The sequence below is a fragment of the Pelmatolapia mariae genome, linkage group LG1, assembly GCF_036321145.2.
Source record: "Pelmatolapia mariae isolate MD_Pm_ZW linkage group LG1, Pm_UMD_F_2, whole genome shotgun sequence".
Taxonomy (NCBI): Eukaryota; Metazoa; Chordata; class Actinopteri; order Cichliformes; family Cichlidae; genus Pelmatolapia; species Pelmatolapia mariae.
The window spans coordinates 7,717,559-7,743,458 of NC_086227.1; the positions used below are offsets into that span (position 1 = coordinate 7,717,559).

Genomic DNA, 25,900 nt, shown 5'->3' on the forward strand with positions numbered 1-25,900 from the left:
CATGACTGTGACATCACTGAATTCTCTTTGATGACAGCTGTAGGGGGCGGAGCCAGGTTTCACAAGAAGTCATAAATACACCCCATGTACACAGAAACTGTAAGCACTACACTAGTTTTTAGTTTGAGTTTCCATTTGGAACCCACATTACCTAGTTGAGTAGATTACTTGTTGTACTTGATAACTTTTCACGAACAATATAAATACAAATTAAATACATTCATTTAAAAATGATTGCCACACTAGAATTACAGCAAAAACAAATTGAAAAATTACAAAAAAAAGAAAAACGCCTCATGGCTGAAAACAAGGACCAACAGAAAAAAATATCTGAATATGTTAAGGTGTGTAGCGAACAAGTGAAAGATATTGTGAGACTTAATCGGGAAGCCTGCGCCCATCTTTCTGAAATAGACCGACTAAGAAAACGTATGGTTGAATGTGAGATAAAGGCTGCAGGATCAGAAAAGTTGACTGAATCGGGCAAATATGAGAAAAAAATCCTGGATCTTCAAAAGAAATGCAAAGATCTGGAAAGGACACATGCCACTGAAAAAAAGAGATGGGAGGAGAAAGAAAAAGACATGGAATTTCTGTCTCCCCTCCAAGTCAAAATCAACACACTGAGCAAAGAAAATGAGGTCCTGACGCAAAAGTTAAATCAGGTGACCACTGAAAAAGAGCTAAAAGTCAAAGAACTGAAGGAAAAAAAAGAACAGATAAAAAAAGAGCTTAGAGTCCAGGACCAGCTCAAAGAAGAGAGGCTAAACTTTGAAAAAAGGACATCAGAATATCTTGAAGAGGCTAGCACGTTGTTTCAGTGTAGAGACAGACTTAAAAGAGTGGAGGAGCAAGCAGAGAAATTAAAGGCTGAACTTAAAAAATGGCAAAAAAAAGCAGAGGATTTTGAAGAGAAAAAGGACAGGGTAACTATGGAGAAACACGCATTGATAATGAAAAATAATGACCTGTCAGATCTGCTTTTGGCAAAGGACTTTGATAATAACAAGTTAGCAAAAGAGTTAAAAGAGAAAATAGTGGAAATAGAAAGTCAGACAAAGAAAGCCTCAAAGCAGTCTTCTAGTATGCAACATCTGGAGAAAGTCCTGCAGCTGAAAAATGAACAAATAGCCAAACTTGAAAGCGAGAGGCAGAAATCCTTTAAGAAAATGACGTCCCAAGATAATGAGATTGTCCGTCTGAGAAATGCTCTCACAGAAACAGAACACAGACTTAAAATACACATGACGAATGATGACTTTTTGCCTCAGCATGAAACACTTAATAAGGAGTTGTCTGAGGCTAAGACCGTGATCAGCCAAGTCAAGGACACCATAAAGTCGCTGACAAAAGACACAGAAGAAAAGGATAGCGAACGAGAAATGATTCAAGCAAAGCTATCCAAGTCTCAGACCAGGTATTTTGCTGTGAAAAATCAACTGGAGCTCGTCAAACAAAAGCAGGCAGAAGCGCAGACGGCACAGGCCAAACAACTCGCCTGTGTTGACGAGGAGCGCATCTTCATGAAGAAAAGGCTGGTTCAGATTTTGGCAGACAAAGAAAAGATGGACAAAGAGCTCACACACTATAAACAAATGGTGTTTCAGCAGCAGCAAAAAATAAAAGACCTGGAAGCTGAAATTCAAGTCAATTTAATTCAAAGACAAACAATTGAAGGACAAGAAGAGGAAATTGACCGTCTGACGAAGCAGGTAAAGGACCTGCGCGAGGAGAATTCCTTAAAGGCTGCCACTGCGCTGCACAAATACGCTGCACAGACGCAGAATAAAATCTTCTCGCAGTGGCGAACAAACAGACTTGACGCTAAAAGAAAAATGCACATGTCCAGTCATAAGATAATATTTGAACAGCGCCGCCGGGACCGCTTGCTATGCAAATATAAACAACTGGTCACAGAAAAAGACAAAGACATTAAAGAACTGCGGTCGATGCTGAATCAGGAGGCTGCACTTCAAAACAAAGATGCCATACAGAAACTCCACAGATGTGAGTGGAAAAATCGCGAACTCAAAAAGCAGTTAGAAACAACACAGCGAATTCTTTCTGTATATGAGGCTAAGAACACCAGCCTTGTTGAAGAAAATAAACACCTGACACTTGAGGTGAGCGCAAAGCACACCCCGCTACCTCCTATTTCCACCAAGGCCAAGTCAAACTGTATGGCAAAATTATATGAGCAGTCAGAGGTTGGGCGCTCAACCAGATTCATGTGCAGCATTCCCCAAAAGACAGAAAAAAGGTTTTTTCACCTCCCTCCTCTCGTGGGCAAAACAGTTGCATTGCAGAATTTAAGCAGCAGGCCCCTCAAATTAACCAACAGCTCTGCTAAGATTACGCAACAGATGCCCCAAATTAACCAACACACACCCATAATTAAGTAACAGACCCCATCAGCCCAGTCACCACACCACTAAAGAACCTGCCGACCTGTTCCCACACCAGAAAGCACAATTAGAAACAATCATTCCCTTTCATACATTGAAAGAAATAATCCGTTTTTAGGCTGGTCAACAAACATAAATGGACTTTTTCTCAAATAAACATCAACACTAAGGGATATGGTTAAAAACATGACTTAAAATACACTGAGGCAGTTACATCTCTAACACAGAAAGGCCTGTATTTACTATAACACCAAAAATATTAGACAACAGTAAATAATAACATCTGTTTGCTGTGAGGTAGTGACATGAACACATTCCATCTGTGTCACTAGCTCACCCCCAACCAGTCGCAGCAGATGGCTGCCCCTTCCTGAGCCTGGTTCTGCTGGAGGTCTCTGCCTGTTAACAGGCAGTTTTTCCTCCCCACTGTCGCCAAGTGCTTGCTCATAGGGGGTCCTCGGATTGTTGGGGTTTCTCTGTAATATTGTAGGGTCTTTACCTTACAATATAAAGTGCCTTGAAGCAGCGTCTTGTCAACAGGCATTTTGCAAATAAAGTTTCATTGAAAATTTAATTGACTGAACTGATTTCCTTTGCTTTATTAAGTCTGAGTGGTTGTATTTGAGCACTTTTGATCGACTTATATTCATTGTATTCATTCCTTAAAACCAGGTACTAATTCAAAACTTTCCACAGTGATTCTAAAACCTTAGCAAAGAGCAAAGGCAGGAAGTACCAAAGTACAAATACTTGGTTACTTAGTTACAAATACTTGGTAGTATAGAGTAGGTTTGGGGAGTGTGATTGTGTGTACAGTGTCTATTTGTGTCTCTCTCCACGTTGGGTGAGTGCCGAGTATTTATTTGTCTGTGTCCATGAGGGTGGGAATGCACGTTTGTGTCTGTGTGTGTGCCTGTTCGTCTGTGTCTATATGTCAGGTTGGGTCTTAGACTCCACCTCTCTGGGTACATCTCAGGCCCTCCAAGGTATGGAGGCCTATCTCCCCTCACCACACTCGCTGCCAGGTGACCCCTTGTCTGGGGCTCTCCTCAGCTTTTCCCAGGAGGGTGGCACGGTTGCCCTTCCGATGGTCCTCCTTGGGTGTGTGCACACAGGTGTACGCATGGGTGTTCACAGATACAAACTACACCTTTCTTGACTGCTACCTCAAAGCACATTGCGTGCTGTTGATGTTGCGTGCTGCACAATAACATTCAGTGTTTAGTATCTACTGTTATTTACTCTTAGCTAGATTATCGCAATGGTGTTGTGTTTATTATGTTGCTCTCTCTTTTGTTTGTTTTCTCTTCTGATTTTTCTTTTCTCAACAGGTGATCCAGATGATTTTTTTGAAGTGCCCTTTCTCACTGTCCCTCTTCCCGTCTGTTTTTCTTTCCCTCCCTCTCTTTCTTTCTTTCTTTCTTTCTTTCTTTCTTTCTCCTTTTCCTATCCCTCAGTCATGTCTGTCCCATCTCTAACAACTGAAAGTAAAATAAAATAAAATAAATAAGAATAACAAAGGTTAATCAAATGGACCAATATGGCAAGGCCATGATGATCCACTTGGTAAAGTAAATCCATTGGGCATCATCTTGGCCTTCAGACAGTAAATCTGATGGCTAAAAAAACAAACAAAACCATGCATTCAGATCATAATTATGATTGCAAAAGGATTGAAAAAAAAAACAAAACAAAAACACAGTTGGGACATGGCATGAGGGACATGACAAAATAGGTGGTGTCAAATGACAAAACTGTATTATTTCCCATAAAAAGATAAAAAATTAGTTCCGTTTTTTTTACACTGTATTAAATTGTACATTTCAATATATATGTAAAGCTGTTTAAATAGAAACTTTGGTAACCCAATAGATGAAATGCACCATAAGAGGTGAGAGGGACTCAAATTGTGCCATTTTCATGGAATGACTCATATCCAGCAATTGCATGAGTATTCTTTTTTAACTTTAACTTTAACTCCCTACATTTTGAGAGAAAAATTTGGACTTTCTGTTTCTTTCTATTCCTGTATATATATATATATATATATATATATATATATATATATATATATATATATATATATATATATATATATATATATATATATATATATATATATATGTATATATATATATATGTGTGTGTGTGTGTGTGTGTACATATATATAAATTGATTGCTTGATAATTATATTTTAAAATGAACTATCACTGCCTTAACTATGCCTTGTCACTGGCACAAATACTATGATTTAGCACAAATACTATGATTTGTATGTTTGCATGTTATGCGTTGTTATGGTTGACAAAGGTCAATCAAATGGACTAATATGGCAAGGCCATGATGATCCACTTGGTAAAGGAAATCCATTGGGCATCATTCTTGGCCTTCAAACAGTAATTCTGATCAAATCAAATCAAATCACTTTTATTGTCACGTCATATGTGCAGGTACACTGGTACAGTACATGAGAGTGAAATTCTTGTGTGCGAGCTTCACAAGCAACAGAGTTGTGCAAAAATACAATAACGTAAAAAAAGCAAAATATAAGAATGGCTAAATCTGAAAGTAATAAATATATGTACAATATATAAGAGTATATGCATTACTGGATGTGTATACTAAATATGTTTCTCTACGTGTGTGTGTGTGTGTGTGTGTGTGTGTGTGTGTGTGTGTATGTGAGTGTGTATATACATATTTTACAAATGAAATAGAGTAAACAATAAAATAAGATATATAAAATATACAGAGGTCGGTAGTTGACATGTGCAAAACAGTGGCATTAATGTACAGTATGGAGTGCATAATGTTGAAGTTCCAGTAGTGAAGATGAGGTGTCTATGACGTGTTCAGCAGTCTGATGGCCTGGTGGAAAAAGCTGTCTCTCAGTCTGCTGGTACGGGACCGGATGCTGCAGAACCTCCTTCCTGATGGAAGTAGTCTGAACAGTTTATGGCTGGGGTGACTGGAGTCCTTGATGATCCTCCCCGCTTTCCTCAGGCACCGCTTCCTGTAGATGTCTTGGAGGGAGGGAAGCTCACCTCCAATTATCCGTTCAGCACACCGCACTACTCTCTGGAGAGCTTTGCGGTTGTAAGCGGTGCTGTTGCCATACCAGGTGGTGATGCATCCAGTGAGGATGCTCTCAATGGCACAGCGATAGAAGGTCCTGGGGATGCGGGGGCTCATGCCAAATCTTTTCAGTCTCCTGAGAAAGAAGAGGCGCTGCTGCGCCTTCTTCACTGTTTTTTTTATGTGTACTGACCACGTAAGATCCTCAGCCAGATGTACACCAAGGAAGCGGAAGCTGCTCACTCTCCCCACAGCAGCGCCGTTGATGGTGATGGGGGTGTGTACTTCTCTGCACCTCCGGAAGTCCACTATCAACTCCTTTGTCTTTGCGACGTTGAGGGTGAGATGGTTGTCTTGACACCAGTGGGTCAGGGCGCTGACCTCCTCCCTGTAGGCCGTCTCATCACCGTTGGTGATAAGACCCACCACTGTAGTGTCGTCCGCAAACTTCACAATGATGTTGGAGTTTCTAGTGGCCATGCAGTCGTAGGTGTAGAGTGAGTACAGGAGAGGGCTCAGTACACACCCCTGTGGAGCACCAGTGTTCAGTGTGATGGGGGATGAGGTGGTGCTGCCCAGCCTGACCACTTGGCGTCTGTCAGACAGGAAGTTAAGGATCCAGCTGCCGAGGGAGCTGCTCAGTCCTAGATCCTGCAGTTTCCTGTCCAGCTTCGAGGGAACGATGGTGTTGAATGCTGAGCTGTAATCTACAAACAGCATTCTCACATACGTGTCTCTCTTCTCCAGGTGTGACAGGGCAGCATGGAGTGTCAGGGCTATGGCATCATCAGTGGACCTGTTGTGGCGGTATGCGAACTGTAGAGGGTCCAGTGCGTCGGGTAGTGCAGAGCAGATGATGGACAGGCAAAACAGAAACCCAAAACAAAACAGTGTATTCAGATCATAATTATGATTGCAAAAGGTTTAACACAAAATACATTGCTTGATAATTTAATGTACGCATATATATATGCGTACATTAAATTATCAAGCAATGAATATAAATGTGTGTGTATATATATATATATATATATATATATATATATATATATATATATATATATATATATATATATATATATTCATTGCTTGATAATTTAATGTACAATAAAAATATATTTTATAAATAAATATTTCAAAATGAACTATCACTTTATTCATGAATACTTCAAATGGAATGGATTTTAAGAAAAAGGGATTAAACTCAATAACAACCTGACTTCAAAATGAGTAATAAATTAAAATAAAAATTAACAACAGAAGAATACAGTTGTTAATTTTGGCTCTGATGTCACCGTCGTGGCTTCTTCAAAGCCATGACTGTGACATCACTGAATTCTCTTTGATGACAGCTGTAGGGGGCGGAGCCAGGTTTCACAAGAAGTCATAAATACACCCCATGTACACAGAAACTGTAAGCACTACACTAGTTTTTAGTTTGAGTTTCCATTTGGAACCCACATTACCTAGTTGAGTAGATTACTTGTTGTACTTGATAACTTTTCACGAACAATATAAATACAAATTAAATACATTCATTTAAAAATGATTGCCACACTAGAATTACAGCAAAAACAAATTGAAAAATTACAAAAAAAAGAAAAACGCCTCATGGCTGAAAACAAGGACCAACAGAAAAAAATATCTGAATATGTTAAGGTGTGTAGCGAACAAGTGAAAGATATTGTGAACCTTAATCGGGAAGCCTGCGCCCATCTTTCTGAAATAGACCGACTAAGAAAACGTATGGTTGAATGTGAGATAAAGGCTGCAGGATCAGAAAAGTTGACTGAATCGGGCAAATATAAGAAAAAAATCCTGGATCTTCAAAAGAAATGCAAAGATCTGGAAAGGACACATGCCACTGAAAAAAAGAGATGGGAGGAGAAAGAAAAAGACATGGAATTTCTGTCTCCCCTCCAAGTCAAAATCAACACACTGAGCAAAGAAAATGAGGTCCTGAAGCAAAAGTTAAATCAGGTGACCACTGAAAAAGAGCTAAAAGTCAAAGAACTGAAGGAAAAAAAAGAACAGATAAAAAAAGAGCTTAGAGTCCAGGACCAGCTCAAAGAAGAGAGGCTAAACTTTGAAAAAAGGACATCAGAATATCTTGAAGAGGCTAGCACGTTGTTTCAGTGTAGAGACAGACTTAAAAGAGTGGAGGAGCAAGCAGAGAAATTAAAGGCTGAACTTAAAAAATGGCAAAAAAAAGCAGAGGATTTTGAAGAGAAAAAGGACAGGGTAACTATGGAGAAACACGCATTGATAATGAAAAATAATGACCTGTCAGATCTGCTTTTGGCAAAGGACTTTGATAATAACAAGTTAGCAAAAGAGTTAAAAGAGAAAATAGTGGAAATAGAAAGTCAGACAAAGAAAGCCTCAAAGCAGTCTTCTAGTATGCAACATCTGGAGAAAGTCCTGCAGCTGAAAAATGAACAAATAGCCAAACTTGAAAGCGAGAGGCAGAAATCCTTTAAGAAAATGACGTCCCAAGATAATGAGATTGTCCGTCTGAGAAATGCTCTCACAGAAACAGAACACAGACTTAAAATACACATGACGAATGATGACTTTTTGCCTCAGCATGAAACACTTAATAAGGAGTTGTCTGAGGCTAAGACCGTGATCAGCCAAGTCAAGGACACCATAAAGTCGCTGACAAAAGACACAGAAGAAAAGGATAGCGAACGAGAAATGATTCAAGCAAAGCTATCCAAGTCTCAGACCAGGTATTTTGCTGTGAAAAATCAACTGGAGCTCGTCAAACAAAAGCAGGCAGAAGCGCAGACGGCACAGGCCAAACAACTCGCCTGTGTTGACGAGGAGCGCATCTTCATGAAGAAAAGGCTGGTTCAGATTTTGGCAGACAAAGAAAAGATGGACAAAGAGCTCACACACTATAAACAAATGGTGTTTCAGCAGCAGCAAAAAATAAAAGACCTGGAAGCTGAAATTCAAGTCAATTTAATTCAAAGACAAACAATTGAAGGACAAGAAGAGGAAATTGACCGTCTGACGAAGCAGGTAAAGGACCTGCGCGAGGAGAATTCCTTAAAGGCTGCCACTGCGCTGCACAAATACGCTGCACAGACGCAGAATAAAATCTTCTCGCAGTGGCGAACAAACAGACTTGACGCTAAAAGAAAAATGCACATGTCCAGTCATAAGATAATATTTGAACAGCGCCGCCGGGACCGCTTGCTATGCAAATATAAACAACTGGTCACAGAAAAAGACAAAGACATTAAAGAACTGCGGTCGATGCTGAATCAGGAGGCTGCACTTCAAAACAAAGATGCCATACAGAAACTCCACAGATGTGAGTGGAAAAATCGCGAACTCAAAAAGCAGTTAGAAACAACACAGCGAATCCTTTCTGTATATGAGGCTAAGAACACCAGCCTTGTTGAAGAAAATAAACACCTGACACTTGAGGTGAGCGCAAAGCACACCCCGCTACCTCCTATTTCCACCAAGGCCAAGTCAAACTGTATGGCAAAATTATATGAGCAGTCAGAGGTTGGGCGCTCAACCAGATTCATGTGCAGCATTCCCCAAAAGACAGAAAAAAGGTTTTTTCACCTCCCTCCTCTCGTGGGCAAAACAGTTGCATTGCAGAATTTAAGCAGCAGGCCCCTCAAATTAACCAACAGCTCTGCTAAGATTACGCAACAGATGCCCCAAATTAACCAACACACACCCATAATTAAGTAACAGACCCCATCAGCCCAGTCGCCACACCACTAAAGAACCTGCCGACCTGTTCCCACACCAGAAAGCACAATTAGAAACAATCATTCCCTTTCATACATTGAAAGAAATAATCCGTTTTTAGGCTGGTCAACAAACATAAATGGACTTTTTCTCAAATAAACATCAACACTAAGGGATATGGTTAAAAACATGACTTAAAATACACTGAGGCAGTTACATCTCTAACACAGAAATGCCTGTATTTACTATAACACCAAAAATATTAGACAACAGTAAATAATAACATCTGTTTGCTGTGAGGTAGTGACATGAACACATTCCATCTGTGTCACTAGCTCACCCCCAACCAGTCGCAGCAGATGGCTGCCCCTTCCTGAGCCTGGTTCTGCTGGAGGTCTCTGTCTGTTAACAGGCAGTTTTTCCTCCCCACTGTCGCCAAGTGCTTGCTCATAGGGGGTCCTCGGATTGTTGGGGTTTCTCTGTAATATTGTAGGGTCTTTACCTTACAATATAAAGTGCCTTGAAGCAGCGTTTTGTCAACAGGCATTTTGCAAATAAAGTTTCATTGAAAATTTAATTGACTGAACTGATTTCCTTTGCTTTATTAAGTCTGAGTGGTTGTATTTGAGCACTTTTGATCGACTTATATTCATTGTATTCATTCCTTAAAACCAGGTACTAATTCAAAACTTTCCACAGTGATTCTAAAACCTTAGCAAAGAGCAAAGGCAGGAAGTACCAAAGTACAAATACTTGGTTACTTAGTTACAAATACTTGGTAGTATAGAGTAGGTTTGGGGAGTGTGATTGTGTGTACAGTGTCTATTTGTGTCTCTCTCCACGTTGGGTGAGTGCCGAGTATTTATTTGTCTGTGTCCATGAGGGTGGGAATGCACGTTTGTGTCTGTGTGTGTGCCTGTTCGTCTGTGTCTATATGTCAGGTTGGGTCTTAGACTCCACCTCTCTGGGTACATCTCAGGCCCTCCAAGGTATGGAGGCCTATCTCCCCTCACCACACTCGCTGCCAGGTGACCCCTTGTCTGGGGCTCTCCTCAGCTCTTCCCAGGAGGGTGGCACGGTTGCCCTTCCGATGGTCCTCCTTGGGTGTGTGCACACAGGTGTACGCATGGGTGTTCACAGATACAAACTACACCTTTCTTGACTGCTACCTCAAAGCACATTGCGTGCTGTTGATGTTGCGTGCTGCACAATAACATTCAGTGTTTAGTATCTACTGTTATTTACTCTTAGCTAGATTATCGCAATGGTGTTGTGTTTATTATGTTGCTCTCTCTTTTGTTTGTTTTCTCTTCTGATTTTTCTTCTCTCAACAGGTGATCCAGATGATTTTTTTGAAGTGCCCTTTCTCACTGTCCCTCTTCCCGTCTGTTTTTCTTTCCCTCCCTCTCTTTCTTTCTTTCTCCTTTTCCTATCCCTCAGTCATGTCTGTCCCGTCTCTAACAACCGAAAATAAAATAATACAATAATAACAAAGGTCAATCAAATGGACCAATATGGCAAGGCCATGATGATCCACTTGGTAAAGTAAATCCATTGGGCATCTCTTTTGGCCTTCCGACAATAATTCTGATGGCCTAACTATGCCTTATCACTGGCACAAATACTATGATTTGGCAAAAATATTATGTTTTAGCACAAATATTAGGCTTCTGCAGAAATACTATGATTTGCATGTTATGCATTGTTATGGTTGACAAAGGTCAATCAAATGGATTAATATGGCAAGGCCATGATGATCCACTTGGTAAAGTAAATCCATTGGGCATCATCTTGGCCTTCCGACAATAATTCTGATGGCTAAAGAACCAAACAGGACAGGCAAAAAAACAAGGTAACAGGTAACTCTGTTAAAATTTAATGTAAGCCATGATTTGGAGACACTTTTATCTGATGAATGTTTTTTCTGTGTGTCGTCAGCTCCGTTAATTCAATAATACGAGATAGCTGCTGTAATGTTGGTTCAACAAGTCATCCAGTGTCGTTCTGCTTGGCTGCCCACACATAATTGTTCCGGAAATATTAACTCATTGTATTTGTTAATCCCTTGCTGATTTGATATTTCTATTAAGGGGGCACACAGAATAATGATTGCAAATAAGATGTAGTAATTCAGTTTAGCACGAAAAGTCTTTGCACCACAACAATAACAGGGGACTGAAAATACATTCAGGCACGTTTGTTATCATCAAAACTATAATATGTAACAAAGACAACAGAAAGCTGTTGAGCTCTTGTTGTTACTCTCTGCTCTTAGTCTTTCAAGATGTTTTTAATAAACTGCATTAAAACCAATTTTAATGCAATAAAATGCTTTTATTCTGCACTGAACCATCACAAGAACAATTTAGCCAATTTTAAAAACAACTTTGAATTTACAGCAGTGCAAAGGCTTATTAAAAGCATGTTTTTACTGTCGTTCCTCCAGCATTGCAGCATTCCCCAGTCCAAATCCTTTGGGGCCAAAGTTTTTGGCATAGCAAACTGCAGAGAAAAACAAGAATTGACTGAGTTAATAATCAACATTTAGAGGTAGTTTTCAAATATGACCTGTGTGTACTATGTGCTGCTTTGGTTTATTCCTGTAGTTCTGGTTAAATGTTAAATGTTCTGGTTTTAAAGTGCAATGAAGATAAACAAGAACCATCTTTAGAATGTGTGTGTGTTTGTGTGTGTATGTGTACCTTTGCAGTACAGCTCTCCATCCTTATCTGTCACTGTGGTCGACTCGAGGCTTTTACCACACAGAACGCAGCGGAAGCAGGTTTTATGCCAAGGCTAAAGATGCACATATTTGTGATTATTAATAACAAAGTGCTACAAAGTTCCCTACATGATATTGTCACGCAGTGGAACTTTATATTTATCTTTTATATTGGTTTTATTTTGATTTTTTTTTTAGTTTATTTGCGAGTGTAGTTTTTATTGCATGATTTTATTCTTCTGTTTGTATTGCATGGTTTTTGGTGTTTTATGTGACATTGTTTTAATCCACTGTGGATTGGCTGAGCATAGGACAATTAGCTGATAGGGATCACCTGCTGAGGTATGGATATGTCCAGAGGTGGCCTATCAGCTGTGTAAAGACCTATTAAAGGCAGGCTAGCTGAGCACTGGAGGAGAGAAGCCCCAGACATGAAGAGGAATGCAAGAAGGCCAGGTGAAAAAGAGTTGGGAGACAGTGGGAGACTGTTGCGAGAAGTGCAACAGTGGGAGGTGCTGCGTGTAATCGACCGCCGGGCAGATGTGTACCTCTGCCTGCATATGTGAGTAACACTCTCCCCACTGTCGTATGCCGGGCACAGCCGTTTTGGGAAAGGGCCGCCATGGTTATAAGCCAGGGCCTCTTCTGGGACGATTGTTCTGGCCCCTATTTATTTATTTACAGGACGCTGACACGAGGGGAGATGTGGTGGCATCACATGAGGGACTCCGATGCAGAACGCGAGCTGGGATGTGATGGGCCCAGTGAAGGGACAAGAGGGGGATAGGAGGATCCGCCTTGTCTGCCTGAGATGAGGCTGGCGTGGACTCTGCTCTGGAGAAGGAATTCCTGGCCAGCTGGTGGACCCAAACTGATTGGGTTGGGGGTTTTTTTTGGTATTTTCTTTGTTTTTTGGTGTACTTAATATTAATCAATAAAAACACTTCATCTAGAACAGATACAAGGTGTGAATTCAAATTGTTTATCTGATTGGGCAACAGCAAGTAACTTTGAATTTAAGTCATACTTTAGATGCACACAAAGAATAACAGGATGGTCCTTACCTTCCCTGCTCCCATCACCTTCTCTGCTGCATAGACTGCTTTGGAGCATCGAGGGCAGTGATCTGAACCTCCAAACTTCTGGGACAATTTATCGGCGGTGGATTTTGAGGAGGCTGGTCGAGGTTTGGAGCTAGAAAAGAAACGCTGTGTGATGTCAAAGTAGTGTTTTTTTTTTTTTTTTTTTTTTTTTTTTTTTTAATTTAAACAATTTTTCTCTTTAAGGTTATTTGCCTCTGCACCACTCTGTTTCGGTCATGGTTAAGGCTATGAGGTGCTCTGTCTTTATCTGTCATTAACACTTACTCATGAGGCTGAGGGCCTGCGTCCTGTCCAGGAGGATCAGAGCTCAGAGCACCAGCTCCTTGCCCGTACCCGTATCCTTTCGGCCCATACTTTTTGCCATAACAGGACTTGCAGTAAATCTCAGACTCATGCGCTGCAACTGTTGTACTGTCCAGCCCCTTTCTGCAGCTCACTTGTGCGAAGGAAACACAAACATTCAGTACCATGCTGACCATGAGACTGTGTGAGATGTTTTCAGTAGAATGTCATGGTGGTATAATGGAGGTTAAATAAAGCACCCACCTAGCTAGTTTTATCAGTCAGCAGTAACATTACACATAGTCTGATGTCTTGTATTTCTATTTGTAGAAAGAGAGGGGATCATGAGGTGAAAGTTCGAGAAAAGATGAAGACTCAGCAGATGGATGAACTTTTCACAGAGGCCTTTCTGAGCTCCCAGTGGAACAATCTAGCAGTCACACAGGCTACTGACCAGCTGGAGAGTGTATGTTTTGGTGTAGGGGACAGTAAACTGGGAAAGTAAACTGCCACTGAGTGATCCAGTTAAGCACTTGTGGCTGTATTAAATCAGCAAGCAAAGCCAAACAGAAGCAGGGTGGAAGAATCGAAGAAGCTTTGCAGGCAGGTCATTAAACACAGAAAAATACAGAGGATGAGTAATGATGCAGGCCCAGATGGGATACACAAAGGTGAATGGAAGGAGGAAAACGGCTTTGTTTTGTTACGTGTAAATTACTTCTATTACATATCTGCATGATTCTCCAGATCCACCATGACACCCTCTGTTGGGGCAGTGCGGGTCTGCTTACTGCAGATGAAGCAAGTCTTGTGGAAGCTCCTTGCATTACACTGGATCTCCTCTGCATGGTACACTGTCTTCTCACAGGCTGCACATTTGGCTCCTCCTCCCCAGTTTGGCATCTTCAAGAATAAATCAAAATAAATGAATAAAGAAGGAGTTCAAACAATCTATTGATCTGTTGTCTTGTTTTCCAGGCTAGAACTGAAATGTAAATATGATTTCAATTCCCAATTTGGATTTGAAACACCCTCTACTTTTAAGACTATGCTTAAAACCTTCCTTTTTGATAAAGTTAGCCTGGATCAGGTGACCCTGAATCCTACTCTACATTAGGCCTAGGCTGCTGAGGGCTTCCCATAATGCACTGAGCATTTCTTCTTCCCTCACTCTTTTCACTCACTATGTTTTTATACACCACTCGCCTAAGGTTGGTCTTCTTTTTTCAATTCAGTTGAATTCAATTTTATTTATACAGCCCCAAATCAAAACAACAGTCCCCTCAAGTTTTCTTTTTCTGTCTTACTTCCTTCAACCCCAACTGCTCTCAGCAGATAGCTGCCCTTTGGTATGCCTGGTTTTGTTGGAGCTTTCTTCTTGTTAAAAGGGAATTTTTCCTTCCCACTGTTGGCAAGTGCTTACTCATAGACAAGTAGAACATCCTGCAATGAAATCAGTGTTAATGTAAGGACTGACTTGATTTCCAATATTCTGTACATGTATGTAATCATATTAAAAATCCAGTTCAATTCAGTTTTATTTATGTAGCACCAAATCACATGCTTCATCATTTTTCTAGTCTTTGGCTTAGAATGAAGTTGGTTTGGAAACACATTTGGCGATGCTTCATCTCCTGCTTTGTGTGGGAGCCCCGTCAAAAACCTGTCCATAATGCTAGCAGTGTCCAAGTGTTCTTTTTTACATTTATAAAATTTGAAAGAGGATACTATACTGAATTTTAAAAAGGTTAAAAATCATTTCCTCACCTAAACAAACAAAAAAATCTCTGTGTTTTCTGGTGGTTGTGTGTGTGTAATCTCTGTGTACATTCCTGCATGTACGTGAATACACGTCGTCAGGGTTACGAAGATTTTCCTCCCAGTTCTGATATTTTCTGTCTCACTGCGATGTGTCAGTTTTTAACTCTAACATCCATCCTAACATTTACTCAGGAATGGCAGCTCTGCCCTCGCTGGCCTTCTGTCTGACATCACCTCACAGCATTGGTATGTGATATTCCAGGAACTCTTTACTGTCATATCGGACAGACAAAAGCTGAGCTGTCTCTCCTTCAAATGACACTGAAAACATCTGAATGTTGCTGAGACAGATCCTAAATTTCACGTGAAAGTGCCGCCAGCCGTTCATGGTTGTGTATAATAAATGCATCAATGTAAACGGAGTTCTAGCAAGAAAAATTAAAGTAGTAAGTAAAAGTATCATTGAGTACTTTACTTAGCCTGGAGTAACTACTCAAACCCTGAAAGGGAGCTTTAATACAAAAGGCAGCGGGTCCTTACCTTGACTCCAAGCTTGCTTCTGTGGCTGACTGGTGATAAGCGCTTCTGGGCTGTTTAAATACTGTCCATCTCACCATCACCACAGTCCACTGGTGACACTTCAATGAAAGTATCCTCCTAAAATAACTTGTGACTAAGCAGGGCCCTCTGACCCTTCATCACAAGCTGAAAGAAGCCTGAACATCAGCCACTCAGACATTTGCTCTGCCCTCAGACAGAGAGTGTGGGAAACTCTGACTACCAGCAGAGAAGCATTACAGGATTATATGCATGAATGGTGTATTTAAATATAACTATTGGTTGCACCACTGATGGTGAACACATGGCTGAGCTGCAGTAGTGACCTGGTGATCTTCACATCTAGTTGTAGGGTCGTAGGGTGTCATGCAATTGTTGGAAGTTTCATTCTAATATTTAGGGTCTTCACCTTACAATATAAATCGCCATGAGGCGACTGTTACTGTGAATTGGTGCTATATAAATACAACTGACTTGAAATGAATTGCAGAACAAATGTTAAAGATTGGTCCTAAGCTTCCTACAAGGGAAAGTAAACACAGTTTGTCACAGACGTTTGAATCACGTTAGATCTCTTTACTTATTCTACTGAAGTGAAGTGAAACTGTAATGGTAGGCGGATATCTCCCATTCAGTCATACTTAAGCTCAAGAGACAAGGCTTTCAGGAGTGTCTCCAATCAGCTGCTAGGCCATCAAGAGATAAGAGCCTAAAAATATCTCATGAACAAGTAGCAAATAGACATATGAAATTGAACAGAATAGAATAGAACTGCCAGTAAACAAAATCAATATGACTAAAATGTCCACAACAGATCCACGTAAAATAGCTTAATTAATTTAACATTTTTATGTTAATACATTCTGTTTATTAAAATTTAACTTCAGAAGCTCTAGTGACAAATTAAAGAAAACAAAAACAAAGTGCAGAGTAAACAGTACAGCTTCAAGATTGAGCAATCAAGACCATGTACTGGAAGCGTATGGGAGGGACAGAACACTCATTGGTTCTTTTGACGATGGTAATACAGAGCCAGCTAATGTATCTATCCAAAACCGGCACATCTGCTATTTCTTTGAAATCATTTTAATACTTAAACTCTTCTGTGAGCCCCTTGTATCTTATGGGTGGGGGGCCTCATAATCCCAGGACAGACCGTTCCTATTAGGATAAAGGTCAGAAGAACTCTGCAGTGGATCCTTCAAACTATGAAAGCAGATGATCAAGATCCAGTAATAATGTGCTAGTCCTGTTTCCCAGTTTTAAAAATAGTTTTAGACCCACATGTGCCATTGGCACCAGTGGGAAGGAAAAACTTTTGACCTCCAGCAGAACCAGGCTCAGGGAGGGGCAGCCATCTGCCACAAACGATTGGGGATGAAGGGATTTAGAGAGGGAATGTAAATGCGATCTATTCATAAGTTAGAGACATTAACCAACAGAATCAAACCACTAGTTAAAATATAAGATGGATTTGAGCTTTAACTAGGGATGGGTACCGGTTCTGACATAAACGGTAGTAACCAGACCGAAAAGCAGCGCACATTTCGGTGCTTTTTTTTTTCCTGAGCCAATTCTAGCCAATCATTTTACGTTTCCGAGGATAGTAGGCGGGGCCAGGTACGTACGTTCTTTTAGAGCAGAGCTACAGATTAAAAATGCCCAAGGTGAAGCGGTCTGGCTGTACTTCACAGCAAAATATGCAAACTCAGCAGCCTGCAACAAATGCTTTAAGCTGATACTGTGCAAAGGAGGTAACACCTCGAATCTGATGAAACGCCTGGCGACGCTTTTTTTTAAAGCCGAGAAATGCGCCGTGTTTGATAGCTTGCTGCGAGACCTCACACCGTGCACATCTACTGCGGGTGTGGTACCTGTTATCGGACCCGGAGTTAGCAACATCCCCCAAAAACCCGAAGAGGAGAGTCCTGGCCCCGAGCCCTGCCAGTGTAGCAGAAATGATGACGGATGATGATGGCAGCAGCAGCAGCCGTTCTTCTCTGCGTGAGTAGCTTAATGCTGTTCGTGTGTAATTTACGTTGAGTAGGCTAACCACATTATTACATTAATGCATGTAACTAGCAAACACCGTCGTAGTTATATGCGGCTGTCTTCTTGTTTGATGGCAGATACTCCCTTCACCCTGGCCAAAAAGGCTAAAATGACCAAAGAAAAAGTGGAAAATAGTTAAACATGAGAGGTTTTTGGACAAAGTTTGTGTTTTTTCCATTGTTTAAGCACTGCTTCCATCCAAGAGTGATACCATATATGCCCTATAGCTGCAGAAAAGGCTAACATTGTTATCTTTTTACAAAAAAAAACAGCTGAACATGAGAGGTTTTTGGACCAATTTTGTGTTCTCCATTCTTTAAGCACCGGTTTGAGCACCGTTTAAGCACCGGCACCGTTTCAAAAGTACCGGTTTGGCACCGGTATCGGATAAAACCTAAACGATACCCATCCCTAGCTTTAACACTAAGAAAGTCTTCTAATATCACCAAAATACAGCCCCTCCTGACTGACAATGAATCTCAAAAACTCATCCATGCATTCATTTCCAACAGACCTTTTGCTGGACTTTCAAAAAAGAAAAAGCAAAAAAAAATGACCATCATTATGCTGTGACTCTTAATATTTTGTCTGTGAAGGCCTTGTGTCTGTGAGATATTAGGCTATACAATAAAATTATATATTTAAAGTGAATTGAATGACCAGAATACTAAAGCTACATCTTTTTTATTCTATTTTTCCAAATTAGTATAAATTAATGTTAAACTGGTACTGACAGTCTAATACTCATGCAATTTAGTCAAAAAGAGTGCCGGAAACACAGCCTGTGCTAGTGACACAAGATAAAATTATTATTTTTTTTTAAAGCCATTAAGATTAATCCTGGAAGCACAGAGACAATCAGATAATTAAAACGATCAAATTGTCAGCAAATATCTATTAACATGTGTTAAGATGCGCTCAGGAGATATATAAAGGGCCCTTTTTTTTAATAACTACTATTTTCTTGCCTGTAAAAAAATTACACAGGAGATTACAGTGCAATACAATACTTGCAAGGATCTCTCACAAAAGGGGGGGGGGGGGGTGACGACGACAAAGGATGCATTTTTTTTTCCTTTTCCTTTTTTTACAAAATACATATTTAAAATTTATTAAGCATTTTACATTTAGCAGGACATCAGAAACAAGTGTAATTTTCTTATAAATTAATCTCACAATTTCTCATTTGTCTTAGGATGTCTTACAAATATTCACAGGTTCTCAGCAATTCCATTCAAAGGGTAACAGTTAACATATACACGCCGTATGTGCAAAAGTGATCTCGCTAGATTTTACTCGAGTGCTGATGTCATTTTACTAGTACTGGCAAACTGAAAAAGGGAATAAAAATATCCATATTAGCAGAAATGGAAAAACAAAGCAAAAAAAAAAAAAAATCTTATTCTTGCAATCCTCCCCATGCCATTCTATTCCTGCAAAACAGACCACATGAGCATCACAATGAGCACGACAGTAGTGTTGATGAATATCGGGATAAACCTGCTTTTAAAATCTAATTTCAATACGCCCACTGGGGCACAGCCAAAGTCTGCACAGCAGCTTTTTTGTTCTTTTTTTTTTGTAGAGCTGCTGTGAAATGTTTTCAGAGGTAATGAATACTGTGTAAATGCTAAACAGGTTAAAAAGGGGGAGAAAAAAAAAGATACCCATCCACCCACAACATAAACAACACCCACACACACAAATATGTACTCTAAGATCCTTCAGGGCCCTCAGGACTCGTCAGTGGTAACGTCCAGCTTTCTCTGAGGGATGTGTACAGTTTTGGTGGATGATTGTCCGGCAGTGTTTACTACAGCGGCCAGAGGCGAAAGGGAGACCGGTGTGTGAAAGAAGCTGTGCTGGGGGACCCCGCTCCCTTTTGGGGTGGCCATCAGGGGCTAGAAAACAGACAATAATTAGTTAGACTAATATTTCTCAACCAAATTAGTACATTCGTTTCATTGATCTTATATGAACACTAAATCCTATCACCTCAATAATAAAACACTTGTTTCAGGTCTAATCAGACAATCAGAAGCACCTCTCACAAACTGTTAAATCAGTGAGACAAGTGAAACTAACTCAAAAACACCTCCAAGAAAACTGATGACATGCATGTAAATCCATGTGTGCCATGAAGTCTGAAAGCAGAACAGATCAAGTCTGGTTTAGAGCCCCACACTGTTTGTTTATACCTGCTGTACACTGATCAGGGCCACTTGATGTGGGGATACAGTCTGCTGAATGGGCACAGGGGACAGAGGTTTGATGAAAACCATGGCCCTCTGCTGCAGAGTCAGGGGGCTCGGCAATGGACTGGTCAGGGTGTTGGCACGCTCTGGAGTCTGAGGTGTAGCAAATGCACTTCCTGGGCTGGAGCTGGAGATCAGACCGAGGTTCTGCAGGGTGAAGTTTAAGATGGCAGGACTGGGACTGTTGAGGCGGTGGGCTTGCTGGGTGGCCTGTGGAGAGGCTGCGTTAGCGGGTCTTTGAAGCCGAAGGTTGGTGGGCGTAATCTCCTGGGCTGGGGCAGGTCTGGAGCCTGTAGACAGAGTAAAAGAAGTCAATTCTGTTGTTTGGATGTCGTCTATGCAATCCTTACTGTGCTGCACACAATGATAACTGGAGACCTTGACAGTTTAAGTATAAAATCTATGTACAGTCAGAGCTCAAGCAGCACATTTAATAAGATATTTACCTGCAGTTGGTGTTTGGTAGATGTTGGGAGGTGAGGTCTTGTTGCTTTCTGCTCCTGAACTTTGAACTTCCTTGTAGCTGATGAGGGACTGCTGGGAGATTGGGATCAAGTATCCAGCTGGGATTAAAGTCTGGATAGGTAGAGTAGAACAAAAGAAAATCAACGAATGAACACCTACTAACAGATCATCCTCTGATCCTTGAAGTTCTTTTAGCACTTCTACCTCAGCATGAAGCTGTCCGGGTGTGAGGGGAACAGCCCTGACCGGTGTTAATCCCGCCTCGCTGTCAGAGTTTGCCACCTTCTCTTCTCTGTCCAGTAGGAGTTCCAAGCTCTGCTCTAATGTCTGATTGGCTACAGCCCCGCCGGGGGTGTTGACAAACTCTGGGTCCAGGTGGAGGGCGCGAGGCGAGGGCCGACTGGAGAGCTGACCGACACGACGGGCCTTTAGGCGGGCCTGCAGGATCTCACAGAGCTTTGGAGAGGTGTCCTAGGAGGTGAACAAAGACAGGTGCTGAGAAATGAACAGTGCCAGGTGATACAGTTACATAGTTCTTTGTTGGTTATTACCAGATTATTACATAAATGGCACATGTAAGTTTTCTCACCTTGAAGGTGGGGTCAGACCTCTTAGCTTTAGAGGGGCTGCCCTCAGATGCCAACTCTGAATGCAGCCTTTTGACCCCCGAGGGACTTGCATCGGCGGCTGTGTGGCTCTTAGCTGCCGACTGGCCATTTGGGCTCTGCCCAGTCTTATCTTCAAAAGTCATAGAGCGCACTGCCAGGCTAGTTGGCTGCGGCCTGGCCAGAGGGTTTGACCTGAGTGAAGAAGGGTTCAAATACACAGCGTAGGGCCCGCTCCCTCGCTGCTGAGGTAACAGTACAGGGATCAGGGGCGAACACTGCGCGGGGATGTAGGCAACAGACCCTGTTGGCTGTGCTGCCAGCAGGGCGTGTGGGTTCGGGTTGGCAGTAGTATTGAGTGCTTGCTCCTGAGTTGGAGGTTGTAACGGTATCTGAGATGGTTCCACTGAAGTAGGAGTGGGAAGCTGTAACACGTAACCTGCGTTTGCCTCCGCAGCAGCAGGCTTTAGGCCTTCATCTCCAGTCCTGGAACACAAGCAGAACAATCATTTAAAGAATACCTCTTATGCTCTTTTTAAAAGTGGATGCTCACATTGAAACACGACAAAATGTTTAATATAATGAGGTAAGTTTGTGCACGTGCAAGCAATCTCTGTGGGTCAAAAGCCAGAGCTATTACTGAAGATTTAGCTTAGGATGAGTGACAGACTAAATGGAACTAAACTTACGCTGACTCCTGGTCGAGTTCAATCTTACAAATAGCAGCAAGCTGGGCCATTTTGTTTGGGAAGTCACTGTTCACTGAGGAATCACCTGAAGACAGAAGAGTAAATTAAAAAAAGAAAAAAAAAAGAAAGTTAAGAAGCTTCATCGCATCATTCATAATAATTTGCTGGAGAAAGAACTTTTTTTTTTTTTTAAATGAAGAAATGTCTTTTGTGCTTACTCTTGACAGGACTGCTGGGGGCCGAGTTGATCTTGCGTCGATCATCCTGAATGCTCTTGGCGAGCTTTATGAGGGACGGGTGGCGAGTGAAGCTCCGTTTAGTCCCCGGTGACGAGAAGAGATTTTTGGCACAGTTGTCGGCGGACGCACGTGGTTCAAGTACGCCTTTCTTCTTGGGTGGGCATGCGGTTGAGGTGTTCTCCGAGTCTAGAGGAAAAGTTAAGTGCTAAGAAAACACGAACGCTACGACTACACCTTATAACTGAGTGCCAAATTTTCAGGGAGTTCTGGTGATACCTTTGACTTGTGGGAACTCGTCAGGGCCGACCCATTCGAACGCCGGTTTCCTCCCCCTCTCTTCTGTCACGTGAACTTTCTCAATGAGCTTCAGGCTTCGTAGCACATTAGCTATGTCATACAGCCGCCGCACTTTGGCTGCAAACACACAACCAAACAGCGTTAATATCGACTAGTGAAGACACAAAACAGGAAATATACATAATCAACATTTAAAACTTCATAAGATGCCTTTACCCCCACCTCAATCATAAATGTCATAGAGTTCATGCATTGTTCACATGTATGCCATGACGCAGTCTCGATTAACATTATATCAGGGGTGTCAAACATAAGGACCCGCCTAGGACTCCAACCTTGCCAAACTGGAGATGTTTGTAAAACTTTTGCTTTTAAATTTTAGACTTTTAAGTCATACATTTTACAGCTTTTCATACTCTCTTATCTCTCTCTCTACTGACAAAAGAATTCCCCATCAGAATTCATACTACACCAAGTAAATAAGTAATAATACACCATTAAATGACAGAAAGTTATTATTATTTTCACCATCTACTGTAGTAATTGGGTTCACATTAAACAAAACAAACAAACAAAAAAAAGAAGACATTTTGCCAATTAATTTTTTTTTGTTATATAATTACAGGACATCTCGAAACATCTCAGAAATGTGTGTCAATAAACGTTTTCACACCATCAGAAAAACAAGTTTCGCCGGTCTGGCCCACCTAGGATTAAAGTGAGCTGTACATGGCCCACAATGTAAAATGAGTTTGACATCCTTACACTACACCTTATTTGGATGAGGCTCTGTACTCACTCTTGAACTTGTTCTTGTCTTGATCTGCTGCCTGGTCCTCTCCAATCAGGATCTTAGCAGCCACGTCCAGACTGACCACACGAGGATTAGACACCAGAAAGAGCATGACAAACTTTTGGCTCATCACACGCAGAGATTTGTCTTTCCTACTGTTGACAGAGGCTGGACAAGACATAGGACAAGAAACACAAAGGTTTGTGTGTTTGAACCTAACTATTTCATTTTGTAAAGTATTTCTGTGTATCATCTCGCAGAATTCAAAACGACAATTTCATTGTTTATATAAAAACAAAATCTTCTCCACCTGCTTTGAACTCCACTCCTGGCAGCTCCACAAAGAAGAGTTCTTTCTGTCCGTGTTCTCCGTTCTCCAAGTCCACCACCGCCACCTCGTTCTCCTTCTCCTCCCCGTCAAAGTCAAACTCCTTTTCCACGAGGCGCTGGCGGATCTGCTGCATCTGCTGGCTGTACCGGTGTTCCTCGCCCACCTGCTTCAGAATGGCCAGAGTCTGAGCCAGTTTGGTCCGGCCATGCCAGGTGTAGCGGTTCTTTGCAGAGCGGCTCACCATGTGAAGACTCTCCAGCACGTTCATGATGTCATAAATGCGTCGGCGCTCCACATCTGTTAGCGTAGGAGAAAAAATAAAATTTCTTAACTCATTAGGTAAAAGTAACTGATTGGAGGAGAAAATGAAACAAACCAGCTTCAGTTACGATCTTTGTGTTTTTGTGCGTGTTTTTTGCCTAAAGCAGAACAAGTCAACTCAGATATGATGTATCATAAGAGCTATTGCTAAACAAAATAAGTTAAGCAATCATTAGCTGCAATCTAATAGACATACTGAGCTCAGTAGCCACATCATCCAGGCAGATGTCGTTGTTGAGGGCTGGGTTTGGGTAATCTGGATAACGTGCAAGGAACTTGTGACACAGAAGCCCCAGACTCTTCTCTTTTCTGCTAATCATTTTCTCTGACTCTTCTCCATTTTCAGGCTCCTGGAAAAAAGACAACAGACAAGAACAGCTATTTTACCACCTCAACATACCAGAAGATGCCTGTGACATCAGCTCTAGTATTTTATTTGTACCTGTGTAGATTCAAGACTATCCCGCCCATCGTTGTCCATACAGAGCTCCTTTTCTCGGTTTCTGATCTCAGGACTAGCAGCGCTGATGAGCATTTTGAGGTTGGAGGTCGGTGTCCAGGGATCAACTGAACCAACTTCCCTCCCTTTTTTAGGCGTGGTGAGGGGACCCATGGTGATCTGGTTGTCCACTAAGACACCACACGAACCAGTTAATGTCTTTGGCGTTTTTGTTGTTTTTACCAATACCTGAGGTGCAACAAAACCACCATCCTGGTGAGAAAAGGAGAAGACATATTAAGATGCAAGACTCATATTTTTTCTCTGGTTAATACTGAAATGTAAGAATAAAAAAATACGAATAAATTTTATCTAAACGTGGCCATATTACGCTGTACTTATTGAGCTTTGAATGAGACTTCTGGGTCAGTTTCCAAGTTAGCATAACAGTTCAATAAGGATCATATGAGCTATAGTTATCTAGGTATTACGTTACGTATGTTAACGGTATAGTTCAAAACAATCAAATACTTTAAGAAAAAATCATATACAAAGGCAATTCACTTAAATAGCCATAAAAAAATTAAACCTGCAGACCAGATTCCTTAGTTATTATATTTATAAATCTTACTTATGTATATACACATTTTTAGAGAAAACCTTACCTCTTTTGGGGGTAAATATATTTGCCGGGAACCGACAGTGCAAACAATTATGAGTTTAATAATGTTCACGGTGTCAGTTTAACAAACACCTTGACTTTCCTTCCTGGTAATTGTAATCAAATAAATCTTTTAAAACTCATCAAAACATGATTAATATTGGCGGTAACTGACGTACATTCCACCGAATCGCAGCCCCCAACGGCCAGAGCGGTACCGCCCTTTTTATCTGAAGCAGCCAATGAGAACGCGGCGCTAAGCAGCGCAGAGGAAGTGAAGAGTGTCCCGCGCAGGTAAACAGTTTTTTGAAATCCTTGGCGCGGAACGTGCCTATAGCAACAGTGACGGCTCGCTTTAAACTTTCAATACGTTTTTGGCAAACAGTTAATAATTACTAAGTTCCACCATGAGGAACGCTACTTTATTTTTATGCCGACTCTGCTTTCCGGTGGAAAAACGTCCTACGGTTAAGGGTGGGCGTCACGTACGCCAGCTACAAGTGCCCACCGTCTGATAAGAAACAGTAAAACCGGATAAACAAGAAACATTTCAACCAAGCCCAACTGGCTTTCAAGAAACAATAAGGACCAAAGTTTAGGCTAAAAGTGGTTAGCAAATCAACACATCTACGTACAGTGCCAGTGGAAAAAAATCCACCAACATTTACTTTCCAGCCGTCTAGATCTGGTGTGTGCTTTAATAAAGCTCCCAAATCTTAGAGAAGTACATAAACAGACTCACCTAAATCCACGAAATGCGTCTCTCTCAAAGGAAACTTGACATCTTCCCAGTAGTGTGTTATGGAGTCCAGACAGTCTGGTCCGAGCGCCAATAAGGACTTTATTATGGGACTGCGCTTCTCCGCGTGCACAGAGGCGATAGAAACGTCAAAAATCACACAAAATTACTACAAAGTTTGCGCGCCTCAGCTTTCTCTCTTCCTCTGCCAGTAAGCAGTGGCCTCTTGGTCAACGTTACTACAGTTGTGAAAAGTTTGCCCAGTTGTGTCGGTGACCGGCAACATTTGGCCCGCCCAGTACGAGTATGCGCGCTCACGTCACACCCGCCCCATACCTCTTGGCGGGGAGAAAGGCGGGCCCAAATCAGATACTGTAGCGTCACGTAACC

General features: G+C 41.4%; 2 protein-coding genes across 4 annotated transcripts; both read right to left on the minus strand.

Annotated features, from left to right (window-relative positions):
* Positions 1–11,626: 11,626 nt before the first annotated feature.
* On the minus strand, positions 11,627–15,708 carry csrp3 (cysteine and glycine-rich protein 3 (cardiac LIM protein)). The gene is made up of 6 exons (XM_063480728.1): positions 15,607–15,708; positions 14,097–14,208; positions 13,288–13,459; positions 12,985–13,114; positions 11,901–11,994; positions 11,627–11,700 (listed from the first exon to the last, which is right to left on the minus strand). Exons 2-6 carry the CDS (start codon positions 14,206–14,208, stop codon positions 11,627–11,629), a joined length of 582 nt encoding a protein of 193 aa, XP_063336798.1. The 5' UTR covers positions 15,607–15,708.
* Positions 15,709–18,813: 3,105 nt separating this feature from the next.
* On the minus strand, positions 18,814–25,700 carry e2f8 (E2F transcription factor 8). Of its 3 annotated transcripts, none has more exons than XM_063480983.1 (13): positions 25,514–25,700; positions 24,114–24,301; positions 23,868–24,021; positions 23,330–23,647; positions 23,026–23,187; positions 22,206–22,343; positions 21,909–22,115; positions 21,691–21,775; positions 20,986–21,487; positions 20,601–20,867; positions 20,378–20,507; positions 19,875–20,221; positions 18,814–19,577 (listed from the first exon to the last, which is right to left on the minus strand). In XM_063480983.1, the coding sequence occupies exons 2-13, from the start codon at positions 24,282–24,284 to the stop codon at positions 19,410–19,412; spliced, it is 2,649 nt and encodes an 882-aa protein (XP_063337053.1). In that variant the 5' UTR covers positions 24,285–24,301; positions 25,514–25,700; the 3' UTR covers positions 18,814–19,409. The 3 variants fall into 3 exon arrangements, with proteins under 3 accessions (XP_063337053.1, XP_063336909.1, XP_063336976.1); XM_063480839.1 differs by having other exon boundaries at positions 24,114–24,383; XM_063480906.1 differs by lacking the exon at positions 25,514–25,700 and having other exon boundaries at positions 24,114–24,394.
* Positions 25,701–25,900: the final 200 nt, after the last annotated feature.

What these genes read in the sequence shown, in the direction of transcription:
- csrp3 (XM_063480728.1), bottom strand. Translation starts at nt 14,208, where the DNA reads ATGCCAAACTGGGGAGGAGGAGCCAAATGTGCAGCCTGTGAGAAGACA. An exon ending in CAAGACTTGCTTCATCTGCA is followed by an intron (nt 13,460 to 14,096) that starts GTAAGCAGACCC and finishes CCTTCGCACAAG; the next exon opens with TGAGCTGCAGAAAGGGGCTG. An exon ending in AGGTGATGGGAGCAGGGAAG is followed by an intron (nt 11,995 to 12,984) that starts GTAAGGACCATC and finishes GTGCATCTTTAG; the next exon opens with CCTTGGCATAAAACCTGCTT.
- e2f8 (XM_063480983.1), bottom strand. Translation starts at nt 24,284, where the DNA reads ATGGGTCCCCTCACCACGCCTAAAAAAGGGAGGGAAGTTGGTTCAGTT. An exon ending in GAACTCGACCAGGAGTCAGC is followed by an intron (nt 21,488 to 21,690) that starts GTAAGTTTAGTT and finishes CTTGTGTTCCAG; the next exon opens with GACTGGAGATGAAGGCCTAA. An exon ending in CCCTGATCAGTGTACAGCAG is followed by an intron (nt 19,578 to 19,874) that starts GTATAAACAAAC and finishes TCTGTTTTCTAG; the next exon opens with CCCCTGATGGCCACCCCAAA.